Here is an 18046-nt window from a genome sequence, read left to right as displayed (position 1 = left end):
ATGTCCTTCGGTTTCAAAGTGCTAACCCAAAATTCCTGGTTGTCATCAACGAAAAAATAAAAACACATTTCTTGGAGATGTTTTTTGCCTATCTTCTGGGACTATTAAAGTTGCAATCAACAACTAATTTCTACAATTTTATGCCATAAATTAATTTTGACGAACATTATTTAAATTCTCAAAGCATAAATAATAACCACGAATACAATAAACTGTATGTACTTCAAGAGACTTACAAGGAATTGAGTGCCTCCAAATTTCTGATATTTAAAACAGGAAACATACCCCAAATTTTCTGTAAAACATTCATGAGTTTATCCAGCAAGAACACTGAAATTGTATTATGGCAATAATACCATACTAAATATATTTGTTAGAGAATTTTTGAAAAAAATCTGCGCTGTAAAAACATATAGTTTTTATTGCATTTTAGGGAGTATGGATTATTGGAAATTAATCAGGACACAGAAAATACTTAAAACACAAAACTTTGCTTAACAAAAGTACTGTAATCTATTTTGGTGTGACTGTTTATTCCCTAGAGACCCAAAATACTTCTTTCTTGAAGGTTACAGTTGCAAATCTACATTCTTGGTTCCATTTATCACTATCTAACCCCTAAATAAGGTGGAGAAGCTACTCAAACTGACCTACAGAATGCAGTATGCCCGGAATAGGCAAGAACAAATATTTTCAAGATATAACAGGTCATTATATCTTACTACGCTGCTCCCAAATTCAAATACATTGTAGACAATAATACAAGATGAAAACATTTTGTGTAAAGCTCAAACCTGTATCATCTAACAAGTGCACTCTAGTTCCAGCATCTATGAAAAGAATAACATCCTCCATTAACAAATACAAAATGATAAGTGCTTCTCCCTCTCTCCCTTCCATAAAGGCTTTCTGGACCTGTTATTACATAATGCAGATCATAGGAAAAGCAGTTTCCTCTGTCTGATCAGTCCAACCAGCTCCAGCTCACCCTCACTGGAAATTGTCATGATGCACACTACCAACACAGTGTTCATGAAAAATGAGTAAACACACTTTTTATTCACACTTTACAAAAAAATAAAACAAAACCCCCATAAAAAGCTATGCATTGGTTCTACATCAGTAATATCAGCTTTCTATTGTACTGATTATAAACTGGACATGTTTGGTGTCAGCACAACTTAACAAAAATCAAAACATAAAAAAACATCACAACAAAATCTTTAAAAAACAAAAGAAAACAAAACAAAACAAACAAAAACCTTAAAGGAAAAACCAGGTCCCAGACAAAGATTCAAGATCAAAACCTTTCTGGAGAATCAAAAAAAAAAAAAAAAAAGAATCTTTGAATTTTAACAGCATGTAATTTTATTTTCTCTTAAAAACAGAATAATAGGCACATTTAAGTGCTGAACATTTTTCATAAATTTTAAGTCATTATCCAAAATGACTCATTCTCTGTATATAAAAATTGTTAATAACATTCAACTATTTTTTTCTTAATGCTCACATGGTATCTTTTGCTCCCCTGCCTGCAGTTGAAACAAAAGCAGTTAGACCAAGCTCCCTCTGAATTGAATTCATATGATTTTTGAGAGAAGAATAAATGAATGAGAAAAGAACATACACAAGTTAACTTTACAAAGTTAAAGCTGGCTTTAAATCTCTAATCTACTAATGGCACTATGGGCAAATACAGGGTACAATATAACTTTTATCTCAGTTGACATATTAAAATGACTTAGTCACTTTAAAAATGATCTGAAGAATTGCCTTAGGGACCTGTTTTGTAAATTCATCTAATTTATACTGCTTCATAAATGGAAAATTACTTTTTCTTAAAAAAGGAATGATTGAAAAAAACAGACTAAGCAATACATGGAAAACAAAAAGAATTCACATGATAGTAGTATTTCTGGGTGACGAACAGCACTGTGCAGTGACATCAAGAAGCAGTGCTTGGGTCTGCTGAGCAAAGACCCAGGGACCCACCCTCTGAACATGTTCCAAAATGTGATATTCAATGCTTCACAATGGAAAAAAAGCCATAGCTCATACAAAAGCATTTTCATAAAATTCTCACAAATGTTTAACAGTATTTAAAAAAATATAAAAGAAGATGCACAGATTTTCTCTGCATGCACAGGCAGTGCTTGGTGAGAACACACGTAGGCAGGCACAGCAGAGACAGGACAAGAAGGATCTCAAAAAGAAGTTAAGAAGCTGTACCTTAGCAGCTGCAATTTTTTAACTTAAAAAAGTTAAAGTTTTAAAAACATCAGAATGTACATATATCAACCATTACATTCAGTCCATAAATGCCTACAGATCACTTACTGCTCAGCTTATCTGTCCTGGTAGATAGTTATCATAAAAATTCAAGAATTCATGGATAAGTTGTTTCTGGTCCCAGAAAATGTCCTAAGGTTTAAACAGATTTAGATTTAAAAAGCAATGTTCTCAATTTAAAAATAAAGTAGTACAAAAGGGCTAACAAAACCCTGACAGTGCAAATCATTAGCAGAGAAAGTCTATTGCAACTTCTTTTACAAGCTGGCTTTTATAACATATGAAACAGGTAAAAAGAATTAGCCTTAGTTTACTATACAATCATTTCCAAATCTGATTTTTTTTTAGGTACAAAATGTCACAAATCAGGTCTTCTGTGGATCATATACAATCATAAAGACTAAATTCAAAGTCTATATTTTACAAACAAGTCTGAAAAAGGAGGGAGTAAAGTATGGAAGAGTGATCTCTGGATGTTACTACTGGCCTCAAAAAAGTAGTGCTACAGAGTTCTGTGCAAAGAGAATATGCTGTTCAAACATTTTCCTATTTCAAGGCATGAAAATATTATATTGGATAGAAGAAACAGGAAAATTACTTGTAACAAATTAAAGATAGGTACAAACACACCAATCCCTGTCTAACAGTATATAAAGCATATTGGGCTCAGAATTTGTCTGTTGCTAGCACCTGGCTTTCATACTATATCCTTATCAAATAATCAGATTGAAAATTAAAATCATCATTTAAAAAAACAAAACAAAACAAAAAACAAAAATCCCTAGGGCCATACCTCACTCCCCTATATTCAGATTTTTATAAGTTGACAAATGAAATTGAGGTTGTCCTCTGAAGGTACCTGACTACCTTCTGCCAGGAAGGTGAATGCCATTGACTTGGGGTAGGAAAGGCAGTAAGAGCTCCAGTTGTGCAAAAAGTGAGAAGTGGTCAGAGGGGATGAGTGGGTGTGGACAGCCGCTGATGTTGTTCTCAAGTAGCCAGTGGTGGTCCAGAGGTCCCAGGATGCCTAAAGTGTTCAGCTGAGGTTTAGAATAGAATATGTAGTCAATTATACCCTGGAACACAGGAGGGGAAAAAAAAAAAAAGACAAGGAACACACATAAGATATCACTGAAATACCCACAGCTTTCATGACATATCTGCACAGTCATGTTTGAGAAACAAAACAAACTTCCTAGCTTATAAGAAGAGGTGGTTCTACATAAACCAAATGGCCCCCAAATGTCAAATCCAGTAACAGCAAAGAGTTTAGGGATGCAATCATTCACCCATCCTCCTATCTGGGTCTTTACAGAATCTCATGAGACCAAAAGGCCCTTCATGACATGGCCTCTGCTTCTCGTTTCTAACTTAACATATGCCACTTTCACTTGCTCAATACCTCGTCGCCATTCTAGGCCCCCCCACCCCCTGGCCCCTGCCCATCTTTTTTTTTTGAAAAGGAAAATTCTTAAGGGTGTCAAGCTCTTTCCTGTCCCAGGGCCTCCACACATGCTGCCCCTGTGCCTGGAACACTTTCTTCTACTTGTCATCTGGCTAATTCCTACTCAATGTTCAAGTCTCAGGTTCATTCACTTTCCAAAGACTTTCCTGAATTCTGCCCTCCACCCACTTAATTCCTCTCATCACATCTGATTTTCTTCCCTTGATAATGCCTATCCCAGGGTGTAATTATATACACTTTTGTGTGTTTGACAGCTGTCTCCCCCACCAGACTATCGGCTCCAGAAGAAAAGGCTGTATCTCTAGCTGCCCTGCCATATGCTCACCAGCACTAGGCACAGTATCTGGCACACAGTCAAGTAACTGCTGGTTTGCCCCCTTCTATGGTCTACACGCTCTTGGCCAAATGCAGTTAAGCACATTCAAGCATCTTCTTCGTAGCTCTATTGTAGCAACAGGAACGTGAAAAAAAAAAAAAAATCCCTTAAGATCCCTTTGGGCATCACCCCCTCCCTTCTTTTCAATCGTTCTGCTTGAAAGAGGAGTCTAAATGTTGTTTTCACAACCAGATCTCCCAGTTATTCTTCAACTCACCACATTCTAGTCTCTCTGCCTAGCTCTCTAGGGAGACATCTCTCACAAGTATCTTTCTGAAATTTCACACTGGCTCCACTTCCCTCAAAAGGCTTTCTTCCCTTGCCATTTAAGCTTCTACACCATCCTGGTTGTCCTCTTCCATCTCTGGTTGTTCCTCTGTCACATCAATGTTAAGTTTTCTCCATGGTCTACTCCAGCCCCTCTTCAATGCTACACACTCATCTATTCCCAGAGTTAAATTACTATCTAAAATACTGCAGTACTAAAGTTGAATGACAAAAAATAGTTTTCACCAGTTTCTCCAAGGGTTCTAAACTGCCTTCCCTTCTAAAATTAAGGACCAGTTAATACTGTTCTTGTTGTTAGGTGCCGTCAAGTCAGTTCTGACTCATAGTGACCCTATGCACCACAGAACAAAACACTGCCAGGTCCTGCACCATCCTCACAATCGTTGTTATGCTTGAGCCATTGTTGCAGCTATTGTGTCAATCCATCTCGCTGAGGGGCTTCCTCTTTCTCGTTGACCCTGTACCTTACCAAGCATGATGTCCTCCTCCAGGGACTGGTCCCTCCTGACAACATGTCCAAAGTATGTTTAAGACGTAGTCTTGCCATTCTTCCTTCTAAGGAGCAAGCTGGTTGTACTTCTTCCAAGACAGACTTGTTCGTTCTTTTGGCATTCCACCGTATATTCAATATTCTTCGCCAACGCCACAATTCAAAGGCGCCAATTCTTCAGTCTTCCTTATTCATCAGCCAGCTTTCGCATGCACATGATGCGACTGAAAATACCATGGCTTGGGTTAGGCGCACCTTAGTCTTCAAGGTGACACCTTTGCTTTTCAGCACTTTAAAGAGGTCTCTTGCAGCAGATTTGCCCAATGCAATGCATCTTTTGATCTCCTGACTGCTGCTTCCATGGGTGTTGATTGTGGATCCAAGTAAAATGAAATCCTTAACAACTTCAATCTTTTCTCTGTTCATCATGATGTTGCTTGTTAATCCAGTTGTGACGATTTTTGTTTTCTTTATGTTGAGGTGTAATCCATACTGAAGGCTGTGGTCTTTGATCTTCACCAGTAAGTGCTTCAAGTCCTCTTCACTTTCAGCAAGCAAGGTTGTGTCATCTGTGCATTGCAGATTGTTAATGAGTCTTCCCTCAATCCTGATGCACCTTTCTTATTCATACAGTCCAGCTTCTCGGATTATTTGTTCAGCATACAGATTGAATAGATACGGTAAAAGGATACAACCCTGACACACAGCTTTCCTGACTTTAAACCACGCAGTATCCCCTTGTTCTATCTGAACAACTGCCTCTAGATCTGTGTACAGGTTCCTCATGAGCACAATTAAGTGTTCTGGAATTCCCACTCTTCAAAATGTTATCCATAATTTGTTACGATCCACACAATCGAATGCCTTTGCATAGTCGATAAAACACAGGTAAACATCTTTCTGGTATTCTCTGTTTTCAGCCAGGATCCATCTGACATCAGCAACGATATCCCTGGTTCCACGTCCTCTTCTGAATCCAGCCTGAATTTCTGGCAGTTCCCTGTCAATACACTGCTGCAGCCGCTTTTGAATGATCTTTAGCAAAATTTTACTTGCGTGTGATATTAATGATATTGTCCGATAATTTCCACATTCAGTTGGATCACCTTTCTTTGGAATGGGCATAAATATGGATCTCTTCTAGTCGGTTGGCCAGGTGGCTGTCTTCCAAATTTCTTGGCATAAGACGAGTGAGCACTTCCAGCACTGCTCCTGTTTGCTGAAACATCTCAATTGATAGTCCATCAATTCCTGGAGCCTTGTTTCTTGCAAGTGCCTTCAGTACAGCCTGGACTTCTTCCTTCCTTGAGTACTGATCATATGCTACCTCTTGAAACGGTTGATTGTCGACCAATTCTTTTTGGTATAATGATTCTGTGTATTTCTTCCATCTTCTTTTGATGCTTCCTGCATCGTTTAATATTTTCCCCATAGAATCCTTCACTATTGCAACTTGAGGCTTAAATTTTTTCTTCAGTTCTTTCAACCTGAGGCAAGCCGACTGTGTTCTTCCCTTCTGGTTTTCTACTTCCAGCTCTTTACACATGTCATTGTAATACTTTGTCTTCTCAAGTCGCCCTTTGAAATCTTCGGTTAAGTTCTTTTACTTCATCATTTCTTCCTTTTGCTTTAGCTACTCGATGTTCAAGACCAAGTTTCAGAGTCTCTTCTGACATCCATTTTGGTCTTTTCTTTCTTTACTGTCTGTTTAATGACCTCTTGCTTTCTTCATGTCTGATGTCCTTGATGTCACTCCACAACTCGTCTGGTCTTCAGTCATTAGTGTTCAACGCCTCAAATCTATTCTTAAAACGGTCTCTAAGTTCAGGTGGGATATACTCAAGGTCATACTTTGGCTCTCATGGACTTGTTCTAATTTTCTTCAGTTTCAACTTGAAGTTGCATATGAGCAATTGATGGTCTGTTCCACAGTCGGCCCCTGGCCTTGTTCTGACTGATGATATTAAACTTTTCCATCGTCTCTTTCCACAGATGTAGTCAATTTGATTCCTGTGTATTCCATCTGGTGAGGTCCATGCGTACAGTCGCCGTTTATGTTGGTGAAAAAAGGTATTCGCAATGAAGAAGGCATTGGTCTTGCAAAATTCTATCATGCAACTCCAGCATCATTTCTATCACCAAGGTCATATTTTCCAACTACTGATCGTTCTTCATCTCCAACTTTTGCATTCCAATCACCAGTAATTATCAATGCATCCTGACTGCATGTTCAATCAATTTCTGACTGAAGAAGTGGGTAAAAATCTTTTATTTCTTCATCTTTGTCCTTAGCGGTTGGTGCATAAATTTGAATAATAGTCGTATTGACTGGTCTTCCTCGTAGGCGTATGGATATTATCCTATCACTGACAGCATTGTACTTCAGGATAGATCTTGAAATGTTCTTTTTGACAATGACTGCAATGCCATTCCTCTTCAAGTGTCATTCCTGGCATAGTAGACCATATGGTTGTCCGATTCAAAATGGCCAATACCAGTCTGTTTCAGCTCACTAATGCCCAGGATATCGATGTTTATGCATTCCATTCCATTTTTGATAATTTCCAATTTTCCTAGATTCATACTTCGTACATTCCACATTCCTATTATTAATGGATGTTTGCAGCCATTTTTTCTCATTTTGAGTCATGCCACATCAGCAAACAAAGGTCCTGAAAACTTGACTCCATCCACGTCATTAAGGTCCACTCTACTTTGAGGAGGCAGCTCTTCCCCAGTAGTCTTTTGAGTGCCTTCCAACCTGGAGGGCTCATCTTCTAGCACTGTATTAATGTTCCAGTGTTACTCATAATGTTTTCACTGGCTAATTCCTCTCAGAAGTAGACTGCCGGGTCCTTCTTCTTAGTCTGTCTTTGTCTGGAAGCTCAGAGGAAACCTGTCCACCATGGATGACCCTGCTGGTATCTGAGTACCAGTGGTATATCTTCCAGTATCACAGCAACACAGTACGACAAACTGACAGACACACGGGGTGGGGGGGCAGTTAATACTGTCAACTTCTAAATCTCTGTCTCCAGTCCTTGTCTATCTCCTCAGTTCAAATCTGTGTACCTATATTTTTAGGATGCTCCCTATCTTGGAAGAACAGCCAGAATGCTCCTTAGAAGCGAGGATAGTAAGACTTTGTCTCACGTACTTTGGACATGTTATCAGGAGAGACCAGTCCCTAGAGAAGGACAACATGCTTGGTAAAGCAGAGGGTCAGCAGAAAAGAGGAAGACCCTCAATGAGATGGACTGATACAGTGGCTGCAACAATGGGCTCAAACACAGCAACAGTTGTGAGGATAGCGCAGGACCAGGTAGTGTTTCATTCTGCTGTACACAGGGACACTATGAGTTGAAACCAACTCGACAGCACCTAACAACAACACCTCCTCACCCATGCTGAATTCCAATATGCTAAGCCTCTTGTGATTCCTAATGCTTTTTCACAAGCTGCTTGTACTCTCTTCTTTAAGGAAGTATTCTTCTTACCAACTCTTCACCTGGCTAATTTCTTCACGATTCAGTTTCAGCATCACTTCTTATGAGAAATATTCCATGAACTTCCATGGCTGGGGGTTGCACACTCCTGTGACACCCTATGTCACATTAGACTGTAATAGCCTATATACCAGCAGCCAGTCTTTAGTCTAAACTATTAGTATAGCCATGTCTTAATCCATCATTATATACTCCAACCCCAGTCCAAGATGGATACAGAGGACTTTAATATCAACTAAGGTATCAATTAATGAAAGAAAAGCTCATACAACTTTAACTCCAGTATTACATGAAGACGAGATATATAAAAAGGTAAACTCAAATTTACCTTCAAAATTTGATACCTAATTTCTCACTTATCACTTCCTACCAATACAGTTTTAATAGCTATTAATAAACTGATTTCAGAGAAAAATTATACTAGGGAAGACATATAAGCAATCATGTACTGTACCTTACACCACTGAATTATACTTCCTAATGACTAAAGGTGAAAATCAGGTGGTACAGTAAAGACCAACTACCTTCACAATTTTATATACATGCTAATAACATTTTGCTTGGCTTCCTTCCTTTATAACATTATAATTTACAAGTGAGGCCTTCATTTTAAGTTCCATTTGCAATGGTGTTACCAACCTTACTGTTGGTATGGTACACTACCTCGCTTTCCTGGAAATTGGTGTCACAGCAAGAATGATGAGAGAAAGGGGCACTAGAGGAACAAGCAGAGGTCATAATCTCTATGCTCAAAGGTACGTGGGCTCCTAAGACTCTACCTAAGCTCTTAATTACACTCTAATATACAATCTAGTACAAAAGATTATTTTACAAGCAGGCTAAAAACAAAAACTTAGGAGCAGAAATGCAAAAGCGCCCAAAAAGGACAGTTGAATGCAAGGAAAGTGACACAGCCCAAAACAATCACTGATATTAAAAATCATGACAGAGTCACTGAGAAAAGGGTCCACACTGTAAACATTTAACTGTGTAAACAGGCATATAAGTATAAAACATACTGTAGAAACATCTAAAAATAGCTAATATTAAAACATATTTTGGCCCTCAAAGGAATATGGTTTCACTCAAAACTAAAATATGAGAGATGGAATATCTCACCCTACACTGACAGCAAATTAGATATTATGGTACTACATATTCAGCTATTAGTATCAAGCATGTAAGAAACGTAATTGCTTAAAAAAAAAGGTGAAAGCTACCTCAGGAATTGATTTACTACCATTATTTCATCTGATTTCTTACCCTGGAAATTATCTTAAGAAGTATCTATAAAGTTAAGGGTCAGACACCAATCACATGGAATTCTATAGAGGGATAATAAAAGAATACTGCCGTTAACTAATTCAAGATCGCTTAACTCCAATGTGTATATCCATATTTAAAAAACATATGAAGTTACAAGACTTTCTAGAAAAATGGAGACTTTAAAAAGCTCATCAATTTCAAAACTCACCTTGAAATCAAATGTATAATTTGTGTAAGGCATCAGGCCATTCTCGTAGGCACTCTTTAATTTGAAACCATGAGTGATCCTTCCATTGGTTGTTCCATTTTTCCCATTACAGCTGAAGTTTGTAAGACTTTCATTATATCTCAGTTCCTTAAAGTCTTTATGATTTGTTTCTACTCCACCAGTGCTCAAATATTCTACAACACCTATAATAAAGGTTTTCGTTGTCAAGTTGTAAGTATAATATATAGTGCACAAAAGTAAAAAAGATCGTACGATAGTAAATAGTTTTAAACACACATATCCTGACTTTGTAAAACGCTTCATTTTGTCTTTTTACATTTGCAAGTACTTGTTCAAATCCATTTTCACATACCTTCAATCATAGGGTACTGAATATACTTTGCTCTTGCCATTTAATACTGAATCACGCATGTTCATATGTATCTTCTCAATTATCTGTTTTTAATGGTTGCATATTGCAACAGGGCTGGTGTATAATACTTGATAAACTAGTTCCCTTATTTTTGAAATTTGAATTGTCTCAATTTTGTTAAAAGGTCACACCACAATCAACTTCCTAGTACACAGCTTTCTGCTTATACTAAATTGTTGGTATAAAATTCCAAGATTAGGTGTGAATATAGGTATCCCACGCTTTTCAAAGGTTTGCTCTGTGCCACTTTGCTTTTATGAAAGACCTATGTAGTACCTGTTTTCACTAAACAAAAGAAATCCAAAGAGAATTTTCACTTTTACAAAAAAAAGGTGAAAAGTGGAAACAGTGTTCAGAGTTTGTTTTGCACTGAGCCATTAAAGAGGCAGCGCGCATCTCAGCATCAAGCCGCCACAGCTTTGAACTGTGTGTGTGAGTACCTGTGCTTTATCTCAATTTATTTTGTGCATCTGTTAGCAAGATGTATCCTAAGGCATCAGAAAAGCTACCATCATCACCACCACCACCTCTCAGCCTTTCAGAGTGCTTGCTGTCTTCCCGATTCTGATTAAGTAAAACCACACTGTACATACATTATGTCTACTTTATATAGGTTGTGTATTTATCGTATTATTCCTGCTTACGATATGTTAGTGTTGTTTTAGGTTTTGTGTTTTTAGTATGATTTGGCAGGTTATTTTTTAGGTGTGGGAGTGCTCAAACATTTTTCTCATATAAATTAACGGTAACTGCTGCTTCAACTTATGCCATTTTGGCTTACGGAAGGTTTCATAGGAACACTCTACTTTTGGATAGTGGGGGAAACCTGTATGCCATTTTACAATATCACACACTACGGAAGAGAACACCACCAGTTACACAGTAACTTCACCATCCCTGGGCACTATTTTCTAAGCATAAGATGGGCGCGGCAAATAGATTTTAACTTCCATACACTGCAAATAGATTTTAACTTCCATATAATTAATTAGCAAGGTTGAACATTCTTCCATGTGTTTGCTATTTGAAATACTGTATTTTTCAACACTGAAATGGGTCTTAAGATGGGTGTTATTTGATGAGATTCTCTCATTGTCCCTTGTATACTTTGTAGCTATACAGGGTGGAAAGTATATAGAGATATTGCCAGAGAATAATCCTCAACTGCTTCAGTAGAAGTAATCCCCAGGTAACTTGAGGACACACACCTTAGATACCTTTATTTTCCTTGGAAAAATTTTTTAACATAGTTTCTATTTTCTTAATGGCTCGTATCTATTGTGATGGTAATGATGTGATACTGAATTTAACCACTCAAAAGTGTGTGTGTGTGTGTTCATGCATGTGAGTGCACACACATGCAAATCCCAGGAAAAGTATTCTTACATGTAAGAGAGAGGCTAAACAAGTAGTTGAAAACAGAAAGGAAAAATATTTAGTGTCTTTTAGTTTACTATCAAGGACTACAGTTTAGTCACTGTACTATCTATGGAGAAGTAGTCAAGAATCAGGCTTTCTGTATTCTACAGAATTTTTACTGTGATAAAAATCAAGATCCTTGCTTTTTGTTGTTGTTGTTGTTAAAACCACTTGCATGATCTGTGTAAATAAAAGATCTAAATTTCTACCTGAGGTATATTTTTCTGATCAAGCCCACCCAAGGTAATAAAATTTGATATTCTGTAATATATGGTCAAATTTAAACTGTAATTATATTCACACATGCTGGAATCCCAAAGAAGCTGACCTAATAACTTTTTTAGAGTCTGGATTTCACTGGACTTCAAGATAACAAAATACAATTATATATTCTTTAAATGGTCCCCCTACTCCACCAAAAAAAAAAGAAAATTTTTTTTTAAAAACCTGATTCATGGCTGCCACTACCAACTCAATTTTTGTCTGAACTAAATCTGGAATTAACAGAAATACATTACAAAAACATTTTGAGCTGAAAAAGCTTTCTATATAAAAAACATTCTTTTCTTACCAGAGTCTGGCAAAGAATTAAGATCTGCACATAAGACAAGTGGAATAGTTCCAAATTCTCCCAATACACTGGATTTGAGGCTTCGAGAGGCTTTATCAATAATGTTCTTTACTTCTGAGAGGAACATCATAGTTTGTACCAGCTTCACATCAGAATATTCAGGGTCCCAATGCATATGAGCATTAGCCACAAGAATAAGTTGTTTTTCTGTTCCAAGATGTAGCTTTCCAGCTATTATTAGATAAAAAGAAAACAAACAAACAAACAAAAACCCGCCCATCAGCCCATGTATCCTTAGAGTATCTGAAAGCAAGTGATCTCAGAGTCATAGAATAAAAAAATTTACCTAACAATTTCCCAGAGAAACAGACATCTAAATCTCTGGTTGAACATTTCCAGGATAAGGCATTCACTACTTATATGAAGATAGTCCATTCTACTTGGGGCAGCTTTGATTTTTAAAAACCTCTATCCTCCTTGAAACTTCTGGTCTTAGTTTAGATGGTCTGAATCAGGCCTCACAAAATTAAGTCTATACCTTCTTTCTTAGATATATTTAAGATAGTTATTAAATTCTATTTTTCATCTTTTCTATCCTTCAGGTTAAATATCCCAGTTTCAACTGTTCAAGCGACAAGCTAAGTTCTCAACATAAGGTCATTCTAGATATACTTTTAATTTGAAACAAGTGGTCCATTTATCCAAAACTCAAAACCTTTAAAATAATCATTTTAGGTAGGTCAGGAAGAGAAGCTTACGGGTATTCCTGTTGTCAAGAAGTTATGGAAGCGTATGGAGTTCTTATCTCCGAACAGTTACTTTAACTAGTATTTACTTCAACATTTCTTTTATGTGAAAAATTCTTGAGAGAGAATATACACACACACACACACACACACACATACAGATATATATATATATACACACACACATACAGATATATATATATTTTTTTTTTTTTCTGCTTTATGCCTTTCAAGGTTTGAAATACTTTTCCAGGCAATGCTTTCTCATCTTAAACTTTATAGTACAGAAAAAAGGATATGATATTTTTAAAAGATTTAGAATTCTCACTGAGTTTCTTCAGGTGTTAAGACAAGACCATTAATACATAACGGATTTTCTGTTTTCTATTCTTTGAGAAGATGTTACGTCAGAACATTTAAATTTGGGAGGTCAATTTCACAGGAAGTGAAAGGATCACTCACATGACATTTCAATCAATTCCTTTCGAAGTTCTAGCAGTACTGCAACTCCAATGTTATCTTTTGTCATGACTCTGTTCAGCATAGCTTCAGACCCTTCTGAATTTGCCATTGCTAGCTGATTAAATTCAACAGTGTGTTTCTGAACCAAAGTAAATCTAAAACAAAAACAAAAACACACACACAAACATAGAATTGGGAATACCAATATATTAGCTTTGTGGGAAATGTAGTGTTCCCAAATTTCCTTAACAGATATGATGGCACTTAAATCACATTATGGAAAATCCTCTACACTTCACACCAAGCTTCCCATATTAACTTTTAAGTTGTTCTCAGTCTGTCACTGATACAAATAGCATCTTGAAATACCTTTACAACTTAAGATAATGTAGTCATCTTCTGTTTAGGTTTCATGATGAAATACTCCACCTTGTAATTTTTAAACAATTCTTTTCCACAGTATGGGTTTAAGAATCCCTCTACCATCCTAAAGGGAATGTTAGCTGCATGGTGTTTCAATTAACAATTGGAGGTAAACACCTGAAGAAACAACAGTACTTTAAACATGTCTCCAAAACAAAATTATTTCTGACTAAAAAAGAAACAAAAAACCCAAGTCAATAGTGTTTTTTTTTCTTGAGAAATAATCTAGTGTCTCATTCTCTTATTTGCCAACTAATTTCTACAATCTGGTCCCAACACTACAAATACTGAGAAAATTTTCTTTAAAAATAAAATGGCTTACTTTTCTGTCTTGAAAAATATTGCACAGCCATCAACATGTTTTCTTTCTTGTTCTGACATTGTCCGAGCTCTAGACTTAGGACTAAAGAATCCACTGTAGCCACGTTCTTTCAGTTCTACCAGAAAAAAACTGTAATACTGTTCCGTTTCAACCTCCTAAAAAATTGTAAATGGCAAAGTTATTCCATAAGACAAAAATTACTCCTATGCGTTAACATTATGTACACAGTTTGATAGCTTGAATTTCAAAGGACAGATTGCTGAATAAATAATGTAGCATCTTTCCAATGTAATTTATCTGAAACTAATCAGAACACCTACTTGACATTTTACAGGTACCAATTGCCAATTCTTTGTTATTTAGGAATAAAGGAGTGGAAAGATGCACAAACCATTTTTTTAGTATTTTAGAATTGATGTAGAACAACACTCTTAGAGATAGAAAGGACTTCACAGATCACAATTCAGGCCCACAGGAGAAAGTAACTTGGCTGAAGTCACATAAATTATTTTAGTAACACTGGTGGTAAAGCAAAATTCTATCCTGGCAATGAAGTAACAATTTCAGTAACACTGCCACCCAATTAAAAATCAGTGTGAGGGACATTAAGAGAGAAAAGGTGAATATTTAGCTACCACAGCAAATGCTTAAAACCCAACTTAACACATTTGCTTAATCTGGAATCACAGTGCAGAGAAACAAACAGGTAGAGAATGCTCCCAGGATTCACTAACAACTGAAAAAGCTATTATTTTAAGAACTGCTAAAGCTGAGACTTCGAATCTCTCAGTGTAATGTATTCCAAGTTTCTAACTTGCTTTTATTAATGTTGGGGGATTTATGCAATTTAAACAAAAACTTGTCTGCTTGACTTACCTGAAGACTTATGATATCAGCATTGCAGCTCAAGATTTCTTGAATAATGGCCTTTTTCCTGTAGTCCCAATTTAGTGCCCATGAGGGACAGTAGCCATATAACTGCCGGGTCGCATATTTATCACAAAGAACATTATAGCACATGACAGAAAACAAGGCTGTAGGAAAGATAACTTTATTTATTCACACATGTGGCAGGCAAAAAAAACATAATTTCAGTAACAGTTTCATTTAAATGCTCAAGTTGGACTTTATTCATTCAATATACATTCACTGATAAGCTACTACATACCAGACATGGAGGATATAAATCAAGATGGATAACAGAAGGACTGATATGTGAACAAATTACCACACAGTTTGTTACCTGCTACAGAAGTACACACCAGAGATTTGGAAGCTAAAAGATTAAGATCTTGAGCCCTTCGGCGTCTAAGACAAAGGCTTCTCATTTCTACACTCTCCCCACCCTCCACCAATGTTAACATAGAATGTGGAAACTTCATAGGTAGTCTCCTTACTAGCCACGTCTAATTTTTTCCCACAGAACCAACCAGTTACCACTGAGTTGACTGACTCGTGGTGACCCCATGTGTATCAGAGTAGAACTGAGGTCCACAGGGTTTTCAACGGCTCTTTTTTGGGAAGTTTAAAACCAACTACTGTTAATATATGCAAAAAGAAATGGCTATCACAGATCAAATCTTATTACACACACCATGGAAGCTTCCCAAATATTTTGATAGAATTTAGATTAAAAAGAAATGAGAGGCCATTAGTTCAATTTCTCTTTCCAGTGAGGGTTTTAGCCATCTTATAATTCTGTAGTGTCAAATACATTTGGAACATGAAGGATTCATGCTAGGGTTTGGAAACCCCTAAGAAAGAAAGACTTTGGTGTATTTATATATAACTGAATTTGATCAATACTTTACAGCAGGATTTCTCAACACTGGCACTACTGACATTTTGAGCAGCATAATTCTCTGTTGTGGGGGACTGCTCCATGTACTACAGGATGTTCAGTAGCATCTCTGGCCACTACATATCAGATGCCAGCAGCCTGCCCTCCACCTCCCCACCAAGTTGTGACAACCAAAAAATGTCTCCAGACACTGTCAAAAGTCCCCTGGGGGGTAGAATTGCCCCCAGTTGAGAAGTACAGCTGTATAGTATACTTTCTATAGCATAGTATACATAGATGCCAGATGAACAACAATCGAGTCTTTATTATTACTTTCCAAACCAAATCAACCTTAAGTACTCTACCTTAATGATGCCTATAATCTACATCATGCCAATAATATTGTTACATTTATAGAGAACAAGCAAAAATATGAGGAAAAAAAATAAGGCTACCAACCAGTTGGCCTTGTTCTGTCTGGTTCTTGTAACATAATCCACGATCTTGGAGGTGGTTGTTCTGTTGAAACTAGTTGAATATAAAATACAAAATTAAGCAATATTCTTACATGTCTTCCTAATAAAATGATTTAAACAAATAATCACTTACTTCTTTTTGCAGTACCTGCCAAATTATCAAGCAAATAGTTCAGTAGCCTTCTTGTTCCATCTGGTTCCTGATAGAGGTTCAATATATCCTGGGTAAGTGGATTTCCTAGAAATATTTTTAAAACAGGTTAAAATGAAATGCAGAGAAGTATTAAAATTTTCTATATTTAAGCAGTAGCAAAATTATAAGATCAGTCATAGCAATGTATATGGTTGTTATACATTATTACCACCTACCAAACTATAGAGAATATTTTTTTCAGTTTTTCATGTGAAGAGTAAAAATGATTCATAGCTTGTTCCACAGATGTATCCCCAAAAAATAATTATTAATGACTGATATCTATTTAGAAGATCTCTACTAGTACTCTGTATTTGACCCTGCCTAGTCAACACTATCAGTAACAGAGGTGGTATAAGGATCAACAGTGAATGAAACTGGATTGTGGGGGCAGGAAGGGGGCTTAGAGAAGGGAAAGATTACAGCTGGTGTAATGAACCAGACGATCAAAATTCAAGAATGCAATGAAGTTAATGAGAAAACACTCTAATGACAAATGCAGTCTTATACTTGGATATTTAAAAATCCTACTGAATAAAGTAGTAAGATGGGGCAGACTTGGTTTAAGAGTTAACTTACTAAGGGTGGGAGAAAAATCCCAGGGCCCTGAACCACCCATCTGTAAATTCAATTAACTGTGTTGTACATACCAAAAATGAAGCCAAATGCAATGATTTACATAAATCTTTTAATTTTTAAAACCTTTCAGAAAGATTTCATAAGTGTCTCGAGGTATGAATCACCTTGCAAAAAGCAATTTGGCCTTTGTTTTCAGTTTGTTCTAGCTGGACCACACCTGAGGCTAATGAGTAGGGGCTGACTAGACCAAAAGGGACCACATGAGGACCTGATACTGACTAAACTTCATGAGACATGGCCATATGGTGAGGCTGATAAGTGCCCTGAGGCCTAAGGCTCAAATGGGGCTTCCTGATTGGTGACCACACACAGGACAGGGTAGTGCAACCCTCTTTGGGACATGGAAGCTCTCTGCTGTGACTCCTCCTAGACCTCATTCAACCTGTATCACTCTCCGTTTGTATCTTTTTTGATTGTAATAGATCTGTAGCCATAAGTATGGTGTACTCTCTATGAATACTTAAGTTGTTCCAGCAAATTAACGAACCCAAAGGGGCAGAGAGAGTCAGTAGGGGCTGGTGTCTGCCTGTTTGGCAGTCTGAAAGAAAGTGTCCTTCCAAGATGTGAACTCTGACCTAGTTCTGGGTGTTCAGCATCTGAGAAATGCTGCATGGGCAGGTGATCTGAAAGACGGTGTCCATCTAACTTGTGAGCTCTGACCCAGCTCTGGGTGGCTAGGGTAGGAGAGAGGGTG

The 18046-nt window shown here is 37.0% G+C and overlaps 1 protein-coding gene across 4 annotated transcripts in view; it reads right to left on the bottom strand.

Moving 5' to 3' along the window:
- Positions 1-407: 407 nt before the first annotated feature.
- Positions 408-18046, bottom strand: part of CNOT6 (CCR4-NOT transcription complex subunit 6) — an 88705-nt gene continuing 71066 nt past the window's right edge. For 2 of the 4 annotated variants that reach the window (XM_023741456.1, XM_004387165.2), the window contains 8 exons: positions 16654-16758; positions 16504-16572; positions 15141-15298; positions 14265-14419; positions 13520-13674; positions 12312-12542; positions 9889-10091; positions 408-3365 (listed from right to left, as the gene is read on the bottom strand). In XM_023741456.1, coding sequence (XP_023597224.1) covers positions 3153-3365; positions 9889-10091; positions 12312-12542; positions 13520-13674; positions 14265-14419; positions 15141-15298; positions 16504-16572; positions 16654-16758 — 1289 coding nt within the window. In that variant the 3' untranslated portion in view covers positions 408-3152. The remainder of the gene's footprint in view (positions 3366-9888; positions 10092-12311; positions 12543-13519; positions 13675-14264; positions 14420-15140; positions 15299-16503; positions 16573-16653; positions 16759-18046) is intronic. The other 2 variants (XM_023741457.1, XM_023741458.1) reach the window with 2 other exon arrangements.

This window comes from Trichechus manatus, unplaced genomic scaffold, assembly GCF_000243295.1.
Source record: "Trichechus manatus latirostris isolate Lorelei unplaced genomic scaffold, TriManLat1.0 scaffold00181, whole genome shotgun sequence".
Classification (NCBI taxonomy): domain Eukaryota; kingdom Metazoa; phylum Chordata; class Mammalia; order Sirenia; family Trichechidae; genus Trichechus; species Trichechus manatus.
The sequence above is the reverse complement of the archived record's forward strand: the minus strand, read 5'-3'. Positions and strand labels throughout refer to the sequence as shown.